At 41.7% G+C, this 15,642-nt stretch overlaps 2 protein-coding genes across 5 annotated transcripts in view; one reads left to right on the forward strand and one right to left on the reverse strand.

The window, feature by feature from the left end:
- Positions 1-605, reverse strand: part of cdc73 (cell division cycle 73, Paf1/RNA polymerase II complex component, homolog (S. cerevisiae)) — a 229,812-nt gene extending 229,207 nt beyond the window's left edge. The window contains 1 exon segment of the mRNA XM_052011073.1: positions 466-605. Within this exon segment, the coding sequence (XP_051867033.1) occupies positions 466-596 (131 nt within the window). The 5' untranslated portion in view covers positions 597-605.
- Positions 606-728: 123 nt separating this feature from the next.
- glrx2 (glutaredoxin 2) lies at positions 729-11,641 on the forward strand. 4 transcript variants are annotated; one of them, XM_052011082.1, is made up of 5 exons: positions 755-873; positions 7,586-7,695; positions 8,363-8,470; positions 9,991-10,167; positions 11,442-11,641. In XM_052011082.1, exons 3-5 carry the CDS (start codon positions 8,387-8,389, stop codon positions 11,589-11,591), a joined length of 411 nt encoding a protein of 136 aa, XP_051867042.1. In that variant the 5' UTR covers positions 755-873; positions 7,586-7,695; positions 8,363-8,386; the 3' UTR covers positions 11,592-11,641. The 4 variants fall into 4 exon arrangements, with proteins under 4 accessions (XP_051867046.1, XP_051867043.1, XP_051867042.1 ...); XM_052011083.1 differs by lacking the exon at positions 7,586-7,695 and having other exon boundaries at positions 735-873; XM_052011085.1 differs by lacking the exons at positions 755-873; positions 7,586-7,695 and adding an exon at positions 8,199-8,244.
- The last annotated feature ends 4,001 nt before the right edge of the window (positions 11,642-15,642 follow it).

The following is a 15,642-nucleotide window of genomic DNA, read 5'->3' on the forward strand; positions in this document are numbered from 1 at the left end:
AAAGCAGGATGGATTCGTGTTTGTTTTTTTTTAAAAGGTCAGACTTTGATAAAAAACAAAGTTACATAAACAACTTTGAATAGGGAAAAAAGTGAAGGAAAGTTTGCCTAACAGACATTCGTTGATTTTGCACCAAAGAAATCACTTTGTCAATACTTTGGCGTAGTTCTACAAGTGTCAATTTCCCCCAAACATTACCACCGTGCAATATGGCACAAGTCGATGTCCCCTTCCCCTACCCCCTTCTCTCTCCTCCCTTCTCTCCAAACTGCTCTCCTTATATTGAGCACCCAAGGACGGGTACATCACACGTCGCCGTTGGGTGCAATTGCTGCTGGAAGTGACCAGAGTGTCGCCGATCTCCATCACCAGCAACATTGCCCCGCACATGCTGCCGAAACTCCACAACTCCCGCAGCCCGGGCCCCGGCGGCCCCGAGCGGCCCCCGCCGCCAACTCCACTCACCCCCAGATCACGTAATTCGTCTTCACATTCTTGGGCCAAGAAAACTCGCCGAAAATGACCTCGTCCCCTTTGACCACGATCTCCTTTTTCTGGATGTTGTACTGACGCAGTACGCTCAACACGTCCGCCATCTTGCCTCGGCTCCTAACAACCGGGTCCTCAGCGGCCGGGGTTGCCTGCACAGACTGCCTGAAGAGCCGGGCGCCGAGTCCCGGGCCAAGACCCTACGGCTGGGTCGAGTGCGGCGGCCGGTGCTGTCCGCGCAGGACGCCTGACGGAGCCCGCGGCTGCTGAAGCCGACGGGAGGCGAGAAACTCCGACTGCGGTTCAGTCTGAGTGGGTTGCGCTTCGATGTGTCTGCGAGCGGGGTCTCCCCTGGCAACGGTGTGCCCGAGAGGCCGATGGCAGGTACCGGACTCGGGACACTGAGGTGGACGGGGCTCGGATTTACACAACGTTTTCCACGGCCCCTCTCCTCCCCCCACTCCACCCCACCCCACAGGCGCCCCAAAGCGACTTACAAACAACGAATTAAATTTTATTTTGCAAGCGCTGCCACTGTTTCAATGCAGGAAAGGCGGCGGCCAAAATTTGCGCACAGTAAGATCCCACGTTGAGAAGCGGGTGATCAGGGTTTGCATTGGTGAAACGATGCATTTAGTCCGGGGGCATTTGTGGGGTGAGGAAACATGCATACACTTCTTGGAAGTGCTGCCCTGGGATCTCGGCCTGCCTTTTTTACTCGTTCAGGAGATGCAGAAGTCGCTGGAAAACGAATAAAACGGCAGATGCTGGGATCTGAATTAAGAACAGAAATGTTGGAATAACTCAGGAGGGGCATAGATGGACTAAATGCACTCAGTCTTTTTCCCAGGGTTGGGGAATCAAGAACTGGAGGGCGTAGGTTCAAGATGAGAGGGGAAAGATTTAATAGGAACTTGAGGGACAACTTTTTTTTTACGTGTATATTTCTGTTTTTGATGCAGAAGTTGCTGTCAGGGCCAGCATTTACAGTTGTCCTCTGCAGAATTTTAGGGATCAACTCAACATCTTAGTGGGCCTGCAGTTAGCTATAGTCCAGACCGGATAAAGATTGTATATTTCTTTACCAGAAAAAAAATTATTGAAATAGACAAGTGTTTAATGTCACCATACTGAAACTAGCTTATAACTCCAGTTTTAATGAATTGTTTTAATTCTCTATGTTTTCGTGGTGGGAGTTAAACTTCTGTCAATCATCTAGCCTCTGTATAATAACTAGTACAGTAAGTTAGCTATGCTGCGCTACCACTTCTGTACATCTTCTGTCCACCCTTTTACCGCTCTTCCCCTACTTGTATAAACTTTCTTTAAACTTTCCTGTTATATCTTTTGCCCTAGTTCTATTTAAATTTACTTGCTTTCCTCTGCTGCCAAGTGTTCATTGTTTAACTTCCTTTTTTGTGTAAAGACTGGTATCAGAATTGGATCTATTGGATGTATGACATGAAATTTGTTCCTCTGTGGCAGCAGTACAGTGCAAAGACATAAAAATCTATAAATTAAGAAAATAAATAAACAGTGCAAAGAAAGGTATAATGAGCTGGTGTTCATGGGTCATTCAGAAAGCTGATGGCGGAGGGGAAGAAGCTGTTCCTGAATCGTTGAATTTGGGTCTTCAGACTCCTGTACCTCCTCACTGATGATAGTAATGAGAAGAGGGCATGTCCCAGATGATGAGAGTCCTTAATGGTGGATGCCGCGTTCTTGAGGCACCGCCTCTTGAAGATGTCCTCGATGGTGGGGAAGGTTGTGCCCGTGATGGAGCTGGCTGCATCTTCTGCAGCCCTCTGCAGCTTCATGCGATCCTGTGTATTGGAGGCTCCATTCCAGGCTGAGATGCAACCAGTCAGAATGTTCTCCACTGTACATCTATAGAAATTTGTAGGAGTCTTTGGTGAAATACCAAATCTCCTTAAACTCCTAACGAAGTAGAGCTGCTGGCATGCCTTCTTCGTGATTGCATCAATGTGTTTGGAGAACTCATGCACCTGATTTGCAACCTGTTGTTGCTGACAGCATTGTTGTAATCTTAAGTTTAGAGGAAAAAAATTGCAATTGTTTCATTTTCAAATATTCATTTTTGTTCAATAGATATCTTTATTAGTCACATGTACATTGAAACACACAGTGAAATACATCTTTTGTGTAGTGTGTTCTGGAGGCAGCCAGCCCACAAGTGTCGCCACGCTTCCAGCGCCGACATAGCATACCCACAACTTCCTAACCCGTACGTCTTTGGAATGTGGGAGGAAACCGGAGCACCCGTCGGAAACCCATGCAGACACGGAGAACTTACAAACTCCTTATAGACAGCGGCGGGAATTGAACCCGGGTCACTGGCGCTGTAATAGTGTTACACTAACCGTTAATGACAAAACCCACATTGCTAATTGTTTTTCTTAGAAGTTGATTGATGTTGTCAAGGCCACATTTATAAACCATCCCTAGCTGAATTGAGAAATTGCTTTTCATTGAACTTGACAATAATGATGCAGCCAATGGTATCAGCTTCAGAATTCCATAATATTAATCCAGCAACAAGAAACGAGAAGTGCTCTATGACTAAGTCAGGATGTAATTTGAAGGACTACTGGAAGGTTGAATGCTACCACAAAATTGTACTTCTCTGTGTCAGAGGGCAATACTTTTCTACCTTTTTATTGGAAAATCATAATGCAATCAAGCAGAGACAAGATTCTTTTGTGGAAGGCAAATTGTGCTTGGCAAATTTATTAGAACAAAGGTGGTGGATAAAGGAGAACCAGTGATATGTAGAATGTTTAAACTTACAAAAGACATTCAGTAAGGTGCCATGTAAAGGGTTACTGCACAAGGTGAGCGCTCTTGGCATTGGGAGTGGTATATTAGCATGGACAGGCAATTGGCTAATTAAAGGAAAACAGATTCAGGAAACTGGGTCAGGTTGGCAGGCAATATATATTGGGATTCCACAAGGATTGGTGCTGGGACCTTAACAAGGGACTAAGTGTATAGAAACCAATTTTGCTTATGATACAAATTACTTTCACATCTATGTTTGTAACTGGTACACGAAGGGACTGGAAAGCAATATTATATCAGGTAAATTAGTGGGCAAAAATTTTGTAGATGGAATATAGTGTGGGGAAATATGACATTTGCACCTTGGCAGGAAGAATAGAAAAGTTGAATATTGTTTAGAAGGAGAGAGGCTGCAAAATGCTGCTGTACAGACCTTGTCGTACATGAAACAAAGAAATTTAGCATATAGATAGAGCAAATAATTAGGAAGCCAAAATAAAATTTTATTTTTTATTGCAAAGGAAATATAGTATAATATTAGGGAAGTCTTGCTACAACTGTGCAGAGCATTAATGAGATCACACCTGGAGTACAGTGTACAGTTTGATCTCCCTATTAAAGGAGGCATGTACTTGCTTTGGAGGCAGTTCAGAGAAGATGCACTTGATTGGCATGAAGGGGTCATTTTATGACAAATCATTGAGCAGTCTGGATCTATACTCATTGGAACTTCGAAGAATGAGAGACAATCAGAATAAGTGGCCACATATTTAAGGTGGAGATGAGGAAGAATTTCTTCTCTCAAAGGGTTTTGAATCTTTGGAATTCTTTATCTCAGAGAGCTGTGGAATCTGAATTATTGAATATATTCAAGACAGCCCCATGAAGAAATGAAGACTTATTAGCGACAGGCAAGAAAATGAAACTGAGGTCAGGATCAGTTCAGCCATGATCCTTCAGAATGGCAGTGCAGGCTCAAGAGCCGGATGTCCTAGGTGTACATATGCTCTGACTTCTCACGTTATTGTCTTTGGTAAGTCTCAAGATAGATTCCCAGTGCACCAGGGGATGAATATTGAATTAACTAGCAGAAGAACCAATTCAGAGTCTTCCCCTATCATACAAAGTATTGTAATATTCTTGCAAATTTCAACAGATGTACGGTGGAGAGCATTCTGACTGGTTGCATCACCAGCTGGTATGGAGGCTCCAAAGCGCAGGATCAAAAGAGGCTGCAGAGGGTTGTAGACTCAGCCAGCTCCATCACGGGCACAACCCTCCCTGCCATTGAGGACATCTTCAAGAGGTGGTGCCTCAAGAAGGTAGCATCCATTAATAAGGACCCTCACCATCCAGGACATGCCCTCTTCACATTACTACCATTGGGCAGGAGGTACAGGAGCCTGAAGACCCACACTCAACGTTTCAGGAACAGCTTCTTCCCCTCTGCCATCAGATTTCCGAATGGTCTATGAACCCATGACACTACCTTGTTATTCCTCTTTTGCACTATTTATATATTTTTGTAACTTATAGTAATTTTTATGTCTTACACCGTACTGCTGCTGCAAAACAACAAATTTCACGACATATGTCAGTGATAATAACTCTGACTCTGAGAGGCAAAGAAACAGACAAAATAAGAGATCAATTATTGGGGGGGGGGGGGGGGTGAGGGGACAAGAAAATTCCTTTTTGCAGTCAAAACTGAGATACCATAGGATATTACTTTAGTCCCCAGAGCCTTGTGCGACAGTTAATTATTTGAACACTACTTATTCCTGTTTATAAAGATATTGTACACCAATACATCATACCGCACTGAAGTGATATAGGTCCAAGTTGCCCAATCACCAAGTTCTTCATTGCAACCATGCTTAATGGGGAAATGCCAAGCAGAGGTCAAATATCTTACAGCAGCAATGGGTTTTTCAACAAGAATTTCCCACACACGTTGAAACACTTAGTTCTGGCGCTGTGGAAAGTAGGATGTGTGTGTTCCATAGGAATTATAGAAAGTGTGCACAAGTATTGAAACATAATGTGTAAGTGATAGAAATCCTTATTTATTTTTAACTTTTTCCAATTGTAAAGTCCCATTGCTCTAAATAGTATGATTCCAGGTTATAGTACAGGAGACATTGTTTGGAGTGCTGAATTTTGTTCATCAATAAAAAGTAATCAACTGTTATATGTTCATTATTGTTTCTTCACACAACACAGTAGCATATCAAATTAGACTAGTCTGTATTACTTTATAGAAGCTAAGATATGGGTGTGTAACTGTTGTTTGTTTCAATTTAACCATCACTCTGCAGAGATATACAAAACTAATGCTTGGTGCATCCTCCAAAGACACAACCAAAATATTATGATGAGTTATCAACAGGTGTTGTGTGAGCCATCAACACCTGTTGCCTGCCAGCCACCTGCATATGCAATTCTAAAAAAATGGAGAATACTAAATTGGCAATATCTAATTCAACTTGATGTTATAAAACCACCTGAGCTAATATTTTTAATTTTGTGTTTGTTCTTTTTTAAAACATTACAACAATAAATGAAATTAATTGGTGCTTGCTAGATTAAAAAAAAGCCTGAATTAACAACAAGCACTAAATTCCACTCATGAAAACTTTTTTTTACTTTCATGTACTAGAGTCCCAGCGAAATATCAGGACTCCAGAATTATTAAGAAACAGATTGGTCTCCCATTGTGGGAGACCTAAAAGATCTCAGTTTTCAGCTTGTGTACAGCTTATCCCCATGGTTGCCCTAGCTTCACCCTATCAGAGACATCCCCTCCTCACCCTCCCTGTTGCTTAATGAGCTTTTTCTCTGCTTCACAGTTTCAGCGAAGGGTCTCCAACCTGAAACCTTTCTCTTCCCGCCAATGCAGCTTGACCTGCTGAGTATTTCCAATATCTTCTGTTATTATGACCTAAAACATCCAATAGATTTGTATTCCAGATGGAATGAACTGAGTAAGCTGGTTCTATCTTGAACATATTATCTAAATATCTAGTGACAACTTTTTCCTTTTTACATCCACATACTTACTAATCATGCCACCTACACTGTCATCCAAATCATTAATATTTATGACAACAGAGGATTCAGCACAGATCCCTGCTGCACCCCACTGGTCACAGGCCTCCAATCTGAAAAACAACCCTTTGCTTCCACCGCCAAGCTAATTTTGTACCTAATTGGCTAGCTCAGCCTGGATCCCATGTGATATTATGGGATAAATTCAGCATGAAATATAAACAGAATAAATATATTGGAAATAGCAGGCTAGGCTGCATTTGAGGAGAAAGCAATTAACAATTTAGGTCAATGACTTCACATTTTGTATTGAAAAGATAAAGATCTAATCCACCATCTGATTCCCAATTTGACCACTGCCTTCTTGGCCTGGATTGTTTCAATGAGGTCAAGTAAAGAAGAGCTGAAGGAACAGCACCTCATTTTAATTAGACAGGTTTATGACTTATAAAACGACATTGAACTTTTAGCTGCTCCTATTACACCTGCTCTCGATTCATTTATTGTTTCCTTCAGTTCCTTTATCATCCAGTTTGGTTTATTCCAGAAATTTAGTTGGAGACACGAGACTGCAGATGCTCACCTCACCTCACCCCACAGATGCTGCTCGACCCGCTGAGTTCCTCCAACAGACTGTTGGACCTTCACTTAGTTTACTCTCTGTTGCCTCCACTCGATTTCCGCCCTGAGTTTTGCTCTTTCCTCCCGTTCACCTTCAAAATTGTTAAACGGCGTGTTCCAATCTCAATGAATGGCTACCATTTCTCCAAAGTTGCTCATAGACCTGCTAATTATTTCTAGAATTTCCCATACGTATTTCAGATTTCCAGCATCCACGGTGCTTTAGTGCTCAGTATGAATTATTTGGAGCGCCTTTGCAATTAAATGCAAAAACTGTACGTTTTCATCCGTACCATGTTTTGTGCGCATCCACTGCAGGAGTATTAATCTGGATTGCCGGAACAGTGCTACTTCATCGGAGCCCCATCTGTTACTTCAAATGGATAGTGAATATTCAGGACACCATTTACATGGCAGAAAGTTTTCTTACTTTCCAATTCAAAATTCTAGGCACCTTGAGCTTGTTCTGTCAACTACGAAAACAGATTGAATGGTGATAGGAAGTCGATGGCACAGAATGTCGACAAAGCAAAAGCCATTCCAATAAAAATAATACAGTATAAATGCACTTTGAAATATTTCAACCTGTTAAGATCTTTGCAATTTGGTTTTTCTATTTCGACTACAGAAAATTGTTTACTCTTTGCTGAATTATCGTGACTGGTGCCAGCTGTAGGTTTGAATCACACGGACTAGTAAAGTCAGAACGGCGGTGGATAATAAATATTTAGGTCCAAGGTACACATCCCATGTGTTTCTTGATTTATTTTGCTCGGCATCTTGGGATTTGGTGGCTTGTACAGGTAATTGATCTCACCAGCAGCAGCAGCAGCCTGTCGCCTGCAGTTGGTGAGCGCCAGACTTCCCCACGTGTCCCAGGCATCAGCTTCTGAGTGAAAGTGACACACTGACGCCTCATTGTGACGTTGTATCGCCCCGGGCTGGGTTCGCGGTGCACAGGCTTCCCGCAGTCTGCTTGCCCGCTTGCCCGGGATGTCGGTTTGTTTCAAACTTCTTCCCCACATTTGTTAGGTTAATCAAGCCCAGCCCCTCCTATTTAGTTTCCAGTTCTTGTAATCACTGAACTGCAGCACATGCTGCTTTCTTTTGACCCCTTCCCTCGACCGTGTATCTCTGTCAGAGAGGAACATTTCCAAACATCGTTTGTGTACACGTATCCTCAACTAAGTAACGGGGGGGGGGGGGGGGTTAGTGTGCACCAGGATCTGCACAGAGAGCCCGTTCAATCTGCCGAGAATCGCCCGAAGCCAAAAACGTGGTGATAACGTAATATAAAGACACTTTTGCTTTATTATTGACGGCATTATATTTGTAAAGTGTAACTAGTTGTTATGCCTTTTGTCTTATTGTACCCCTATTATGCCCAAATAACTTGTGTCATTAGTTCTAGTACACAGAGATTACAGCGATGCGTTTTCTATTTGCGAGGATGGGGAATTTTTTTACCAAATTACCAGAAGCACGCAATGAGGCAGCTTTGCAGTTTATTCGCGTAAGTTGCCTTGAGGTGCAAATGTTATTTAAATATACATTAACTTTTAGCCTGGGTACTCTTCTATTAATAAAGTGAAACTAGCATCTGACGATCTTCAAACGTCGAGTTTATTGTCATGTGCACAAGTACGGCGAGGTACAGGTGCAATGAAATACTTGCAGCAGCATCACAGGCACGTAGATTCAGACATCACCAACACATAAATTATACAACACAGTGAAGAAAAAAGACCGTGCAAAACAAGACACTAGTGCAAAATAAAACACAGAGACAAGCCCATGGTAGTGCAAGAGATGGTCCACAGTGTTCCATTGCTGAGTCAGGATAAGGGTCATGCAAGTCGACTCAAGGTTGTAGCAAAGTAGCTGTTCGTCAGTCTGGTGGTGTGTGGGACTTAAGGCTTCTGTACCTCCAGCCCGACGGTAGCAGCGAGAAGAGGGCATGACCTGAATGGTGGGGGTCCTTGATGATAGATGCTGCCTTCTTGAGGTAGTGCCTTGTGTAGATGCTTTCAATGGTGAGGAAGGCTGTGCCCACGATGAACTGGGAGGTGTTCACTACTTTCTGCAGCCTCTTGCATTCCTGTGCATTGGAATTGCCATACCAGGCCAAGATGCAACCAGTCAGGATACCAACTGTTAAAGAAGTAGTTTTTGGTGAATTGTTTCTTCTAGAGAGGGAGCACAGTTGTTTGTGCCACCAATAGTGCTACTATTTTATACTTCTAAAAGGATTTCTCACTTCATGGAATTGAATATTTCTGAAACAGCCCTTCAAAAACTGAACCATTTTCCATCAGAACTGTAAAACTATTTCATGCTACCAATTTCAAAATAGGAACATGTACAATACTGTGAATTGGTTTACCATTGTCACATGTACTGAGACACAGTGAAAAGCTTTTGTTTGCATGTCATCCAGACAGATCATTCTGTACAACAGTACATCACATATACAGTACATAGTAAGATATATAGTAAATGCATTTCATTTGTATTGAGCTTTGCCCTAAGGAATGTTTTAGCATTGCTAATGGAAAAGCTCAACAGTTTCCACCTCCCTAAAAGCAAATACTCTGCATGTGCTTCAGTCCATCTGCTGCTGACACCCCATCTATTCCTTTCCAGACTCTAGAATTGTCTAGTGCAATGCACTTCTGGCAGGTGTTCCATCTTCTGCTCAGAGTAACTTGAGGTTATCCAAAATTCTGCTGCTATCTTGCGCCATTCACTCATCCTCCCTGTGCATGCTGGCCCACGCCTGTTCCCACTGAGCAACACAGCACTTTTTTAAAAAAAGTCATCCTTGTTTTCGGATCGCGTTTTGACCTTGATGCTCATTACCTCTCATCTCCATCAAGCGTACAAACCTTCAAGATAGCTGTGGTCTTCCCATCTGGGCACTGTTGAGCCCCAACTGGTGGGGGTGGGGGGATGTTCTGGGTTTATTTAAATAGAAAAAAGATGAAATGCAAGATGAGCAAAGTTAAGCAATGAATTATTTGTGATTTCTTTCAGAACCAAGTTGCAAACAATTGTGTGGTTTTATTTTCCAAGACCTTCTGTCCTTACTGTAAGAAGACAAAGATCCTCTTCCAAGAACTAGGAGTCAAATACAAGGCAATTGAGTTGGATTTACACAAAGATGGCAGCACTATCCAAAATGTTCTTGAGGAATTGACTGGGGCTCGAACAGTAAGTCATCAATATTTGTCGTTTCTCCATATTCTGTCATAATGTGCAGTTCTCAGGACACCAAGGTGAGTAGAACCTCATTGGATTTACTTTCTTTGAGACTTCAGGGAATTATGTAAAAACATCCACTGACAATAAACAAAAGATTAAAGAAAATGTTAATTCAAGTAAGAATGAAGGTAGCATTGACAGTGCATCAAGATTTCTGGGTTAAGAGAAGTAAAAATGGCCACATAGCCATCACAGCTGTAGCCCAAGGCTTCTTGAAAGAAGAGGAATATTGGTTAGAGAAAAAATTAGTCAGAGAATCCAGGGGTCGTAAGTCTAAGGAAAGGCATTCAGGTCACAAGTGATGAAGTATGTTGAAAAATTATGAAAACTTACAATATGTTCTGTTTTCAAAATTAGTAAATTACAACTTGATAGGATCAACCAAATAGAACTTTTAAAAGCTTTCATTTTTGTCACGTATGTTATAAGTTTAGCTTTGAAAACTCTTATTGTTTCTAACATAATTCCTTCAACAATCTCAAACAATTAAAATGGAAGGTAATTAGTTAAAATTCACAATTGCTCCTGTGAAAGTCTTGTTTCTGTGCTGCAACATTCTGATTTCTCTAATTCCTTCTTCCTTTCTACAATAGGAGTAATCAGTAAATATTAGCTAATGGTGTGATCTGACTTGAACTGCTTCTACTGTAATAGTGTCAAAAAGCAAATTTATTTGGGAATTGGAACAAGTTTGTCTCTAAGCAACAAACTACATGGTGATTTAAGGGAACATTTTTCCCACATTTACTTCCATTTGAAGGTATTAATGCATACTGTTCCATTCAGAACCATCACAATCACCTGTAAAATCTGAGCCATTATCTCTTCCATTTTTAGTAATAATGTTTGTGGTTAGTGATACAATAGTAACAAAATGGACCACAATATGCACGCATGCATACAAATCCAATAAAATACTGTTTCAAGACATCTTTCTAGCAAACTAAACCCCCTACATACATGCTTTCATGCAGTTCACAAAATCATAATGGATGAGATGACTTCATGGCTAATATTAGTTAATATCTACTGAAAGACCTCATGTTGTACAATATGTTTCCTAAATTACCCAGAGTTTTGCCACTTATATTTTTAATGTGTAGTTTATATACCGGGGAAAATATATTTAAGGAACCCATTTCTAGAGGAATAAAAACATTGTCTGGAGTTTGGTGAGTTTAACATCAACCAATATTATTCTAACGCTGTATTCTTTTGCACAGGTCCCAAGAGTATTTGTGAACGGCAAATGCATTGGTGGTGCTTCAGACACATTTTCACTCCACTCAAAGGGTAAACTTATGCCACTAGTGCTGAAGTGTTCTCCACCTTGCACCTTGGATGAAAGTCATTACAAACTTCATGCTCATTGATACTGAGTGCCAGCATACTTTTATCTGTTACTTTTTGAAATAAATCGTGAAGTTTCATTGTTGTTCCAGGTTACTTGAACAAATACGTAGCACAGTGCAAACATCTAAATTATTCAAATGTAGCGGCTGCTACCGCGATGCGAAAGCAAGACACTAGTCGATGAGTTGCAGAACAAAACTGATTTATTTTCCCGCCTTGTGTGGGCCTTTTAAGAGGAATGGTTCCCGCCCACCGAAAAAGGAAATGATGTATGCGTTATGTCATCAAATTTTTCCCATGCGCGGGTTCTCCCCGTCGCTCAGGGAAGACGAAGGCCCAACGCCATCTTGGGCCTCGCCGCTCTGACGACGTGCGACCCAACCGCCAAGCCGGTTCGCTTGCTCAGACTGTGAGTCGCTACACAAAGATAATTTCCATGCCCCCAAAACGTTTAAAATGTTTAGTTTTATTTATACTATTCATCAGCTAACTATACTGGAGCACCCAATAGAAATACCTACCATCAAGGGAAAACATGCAAACTCCACACAGACAGCACCTGAGGTCAGAATTGAACCCAGGTCTCGAACTGTGAAGTAGCAGCTAAACAGGCTACACCACTGTGCTGCCCTTATGGAATGTTAGAGTAGGCACAAGGGGCCATATAATCTGCTCTGGCTCCTATTTCCTATGCTCTAATAACACCTTTGTCTCCAAGATCTCAACTTTTCTTCACTTACTGTGTGGAGGCAGTTTGAGCTTCTGAACTGGTAAAGAGTCAAGGGCTGGGGTGTGGTAAGGGGAGAGAAGATAAAGTAGATGAAGGTTTACACCAATAACATCTCCCAATTCAGGGCTGGTGCGTGCGGATTGGAAAAGGACCTGGTCATCAGGTTCAAGGTGCTCTCAATGTAGTAGGTGTTGCCCATCCCCAGTTTCTCTGCTGCTGCAGTAGAACTGGAGAGCCTTGCTGTACAGGTTTCCAGAGAAAGGGCAAAGAATGAGCCCATTGTGGCTGGATGACCAACTGTGAGTGTGGCTTCATCAAGCTGTGCATGGATCCTGGAGATGCTACCCTTTGTAACCCGCATGTGCTTAGGAAATTATATCCTAAACTTGAAGGCAAATAATTCTGTTTTGCTGAACCATGTTGCAGTGTTAATGAATCAAAGTACTACACAAAAGAGATGGACATTCTCTTAATCCTACAGTCTCCTATTGGACATACTACACACCCAATAATCAGCAAAATACTCCCAGCTAAATATTAGAAGAATATTGCCCTTGATTACAGCTCTTGTTCCTTAGCCATGAAATCCATCCTTTTTCTGAGTTGTGGTCTTTGCCTGATCCAGGTCACTTGCAACATTGATTTCCGACTGGAACCCCAAGATGTGCTTCTAACTACACACTTGATTCCATCTGATAGCTAATTTGATTGCTTAAAATTCCAGTAATAGTCATGATCAGCTTGATGCAAGATGAATGGAGTTTTGGGAAAATTCCCTCAAGGGTGAATAGAATAATTAATTGATAAACTGATTCACAGGGTACCAGAGTGCAGGTCCACACCAATGATTTACTGTACTGTTTCTATTCAGAGACACACCATAAATATATAGATTAGATAGCCTGTAATTTCCATTCAGTGGCTCAATAGAATATAGCTATATATTATCATAAAGAATGTGTTCCAGGTACCCAGCCACAAGAATTTAGGGCTATGGTGTATTACTGTCAACACAAATTCTGTCTGAAACTTTGTACCAATATGAGCCCAAAACGTAGCAAAATAAATTTAAAAACTGTCTGCTGTGGGTGTAGTGGTGTGGCAATTAAGTAACTTGACTAGTAACCAGAGTTCTGAACCACCAGCGCGGAGGCATGAATTTGAATCCAACTGTGGCAACTGGAGATTTACATTCAAATAATTTAATAAAGTAAAAGGAAGTCCCAGTAGGAGTAATCATGAAACTACCAGGTTTGTCCTAAATCCACAAAAATAATAAAAAAATGATGGGAATATTCAGCAGGTCAGGCAGCAACCAGGGTGTTGACCTTTCATCAGAACTGATTAAAAAGTCATTGACGTGAAACATTAACTCTGTTTCTCTCTCCACTGATGCCCCCTGACCTGATGAGTATTTCTGATGAGTATTTACAACATTTTTTTTTGTTTTTAGTTTAGGTTTCTAGCATGTACTTTTTTTCTGGTTTTTCAGTTATTCTGTTTCACTAATTTACTCAGAGGGAAAAGTCCAGCATTCTTAGTCTGATTTTTATGTGACTCCTGATCCAACAACATGACTCCTCAGTTCAGGCAATTAGGGATGGACAATAAGTGCCTGCAGAGAAACCTGCATCCCGGAAATGAGTAAGTAAACAAAACGGCTGGAATTTGGCATGATCTGTGGTGAATTGCTCATTTCTTGACCTCACAAAGCCTTTCTGTCATCTATATGACATACATAAGGAATGTGATGGGATACTCTCCTCTCATGTAGATGAGTATAGTTCCAAAGGCACTCAAGAAGCATGTAACACTTCGGTCAAAGCAACCAATGATTAGTATTCCATCCACAAATAAGTGCTGACTCTACCCACCGGTGGTATACTGATTGTATGGTATGCACCATCTGCACAATGCACTGAATCTAGTGGTGAGACTTTCTTTGACATCACCATCCAATCAACCACCTCCATTTCCAAGAAGGACAAGGGTAGTACTCACACAGGAACACTGTTCTCAGAAAGTCCGCTTCTGCTCATGCACTATCCTGGCTGGGGACTGTCATCATTGGTCAAGATCTTGAACACAGCACACCCCCAACCCAATCTATCCAACTGCATCTGGGAATAACTATCAAACTGAACTCCAGTAGCTCAATAACCAGTTCACCCACCACTTTCTCGTGGACCACTCAGAATGGGCCATAAATGCAGGCCTTCCCAGCAACACCCACCTCCCAAAAGTAATGTAAAAAAGTAGGTTATTTAATATTACTGAGACTAGTAATTGTATGCATGCCCATAATCTTTTAACAAGTTAAACTGTGACCATAAACTCATGTCAGGACTGAGTTTATGGCCACAGTGGTCATTCCAAAGATAATCATTCTCCAATCTGAGTTTGGACGATATTCACTCCATGACTTCAGCGTCTAATACACTTCAGAATCAGTACTGCAGGTTTACTCCAATAATGCACAGTGAATCATCACTGGGGTATGTGGTCCTTGAGTGCCAGTCCTACGCGCGTCACAATCAGCTGGTTTTTGATTTATTGTTGGGGTAACATTGACACTATGAGTGTCCACTTTTGATATTTTTAGTTAACTGCTAAACAGCACTTTAACATCCCGCTCATGGTGGGCCGGCTGGTATCCACATCAGAAAGGCAAGCTAAGAGATGTGAGTGTCGGCGCCTTTACCGCCCCCCTTCTACTCCACCGGGATCAAGACAAAAGTGAAGTCGAAGCTGCACCGTCCCCGAGAAACTGTGATGTTACAAGAAACTTCACCCCAGTTCAACATCTACTCAACAGGTTAGAACTGAACGAGGCAGTATTAAAACACCAGCTCTCGTTCATGATGCAAAACTTAATTACATTGCAATTTACCTTCAATGCATTCGGAATTGACTGTTTTCTCTGCCTAATTCCAGTACCTGGACAAAACTAACAATGGGAGGTCTGTTTTCCGGATCACAGCCATGCCGGGCATACACATACGCCACTGCTTTCCAAATCATTCACGTGAGCTGCAGATAATTCATGCGCAGTCCTGCGAATGTGTTTTAGCTTACATCATCTTTTTATTATGTTATTTATTATTGCCTGATTGGTAAAGTATAAGTGTAGTCATTAAATAATTACACACACAGCCAAGTAATGTGTGTCCAAATTGAATATTTCACCAAACTCTGAAACACAGGTGTTCTCACCATACAATCAGTTCAGAGTTATTCCGGACCATTGGAAATAAAACAAAATGCATATGCTGGAATCTGCATTCTGTTCTCTTTTTCCCACCTTGATGTAATTATACGGGGCATGAGCTTGGGTGGCATTG

Source organism: Pristis pectinata, chromosome 3 (assembly GCF_009764475.1).
Source record: "Pristis pectinata isolate sPriPec2 chromosome 3, sPriPec2.1.pri, whole genome shotgun sequence".
Classification (NCBI taxonomy): domain Eukaryota; kingdom Metazoa; phylum Chordata; class Chondrichthyes; order Rhinopristiformes; family Pristidae; genus Pristis; species Pristis pectinata.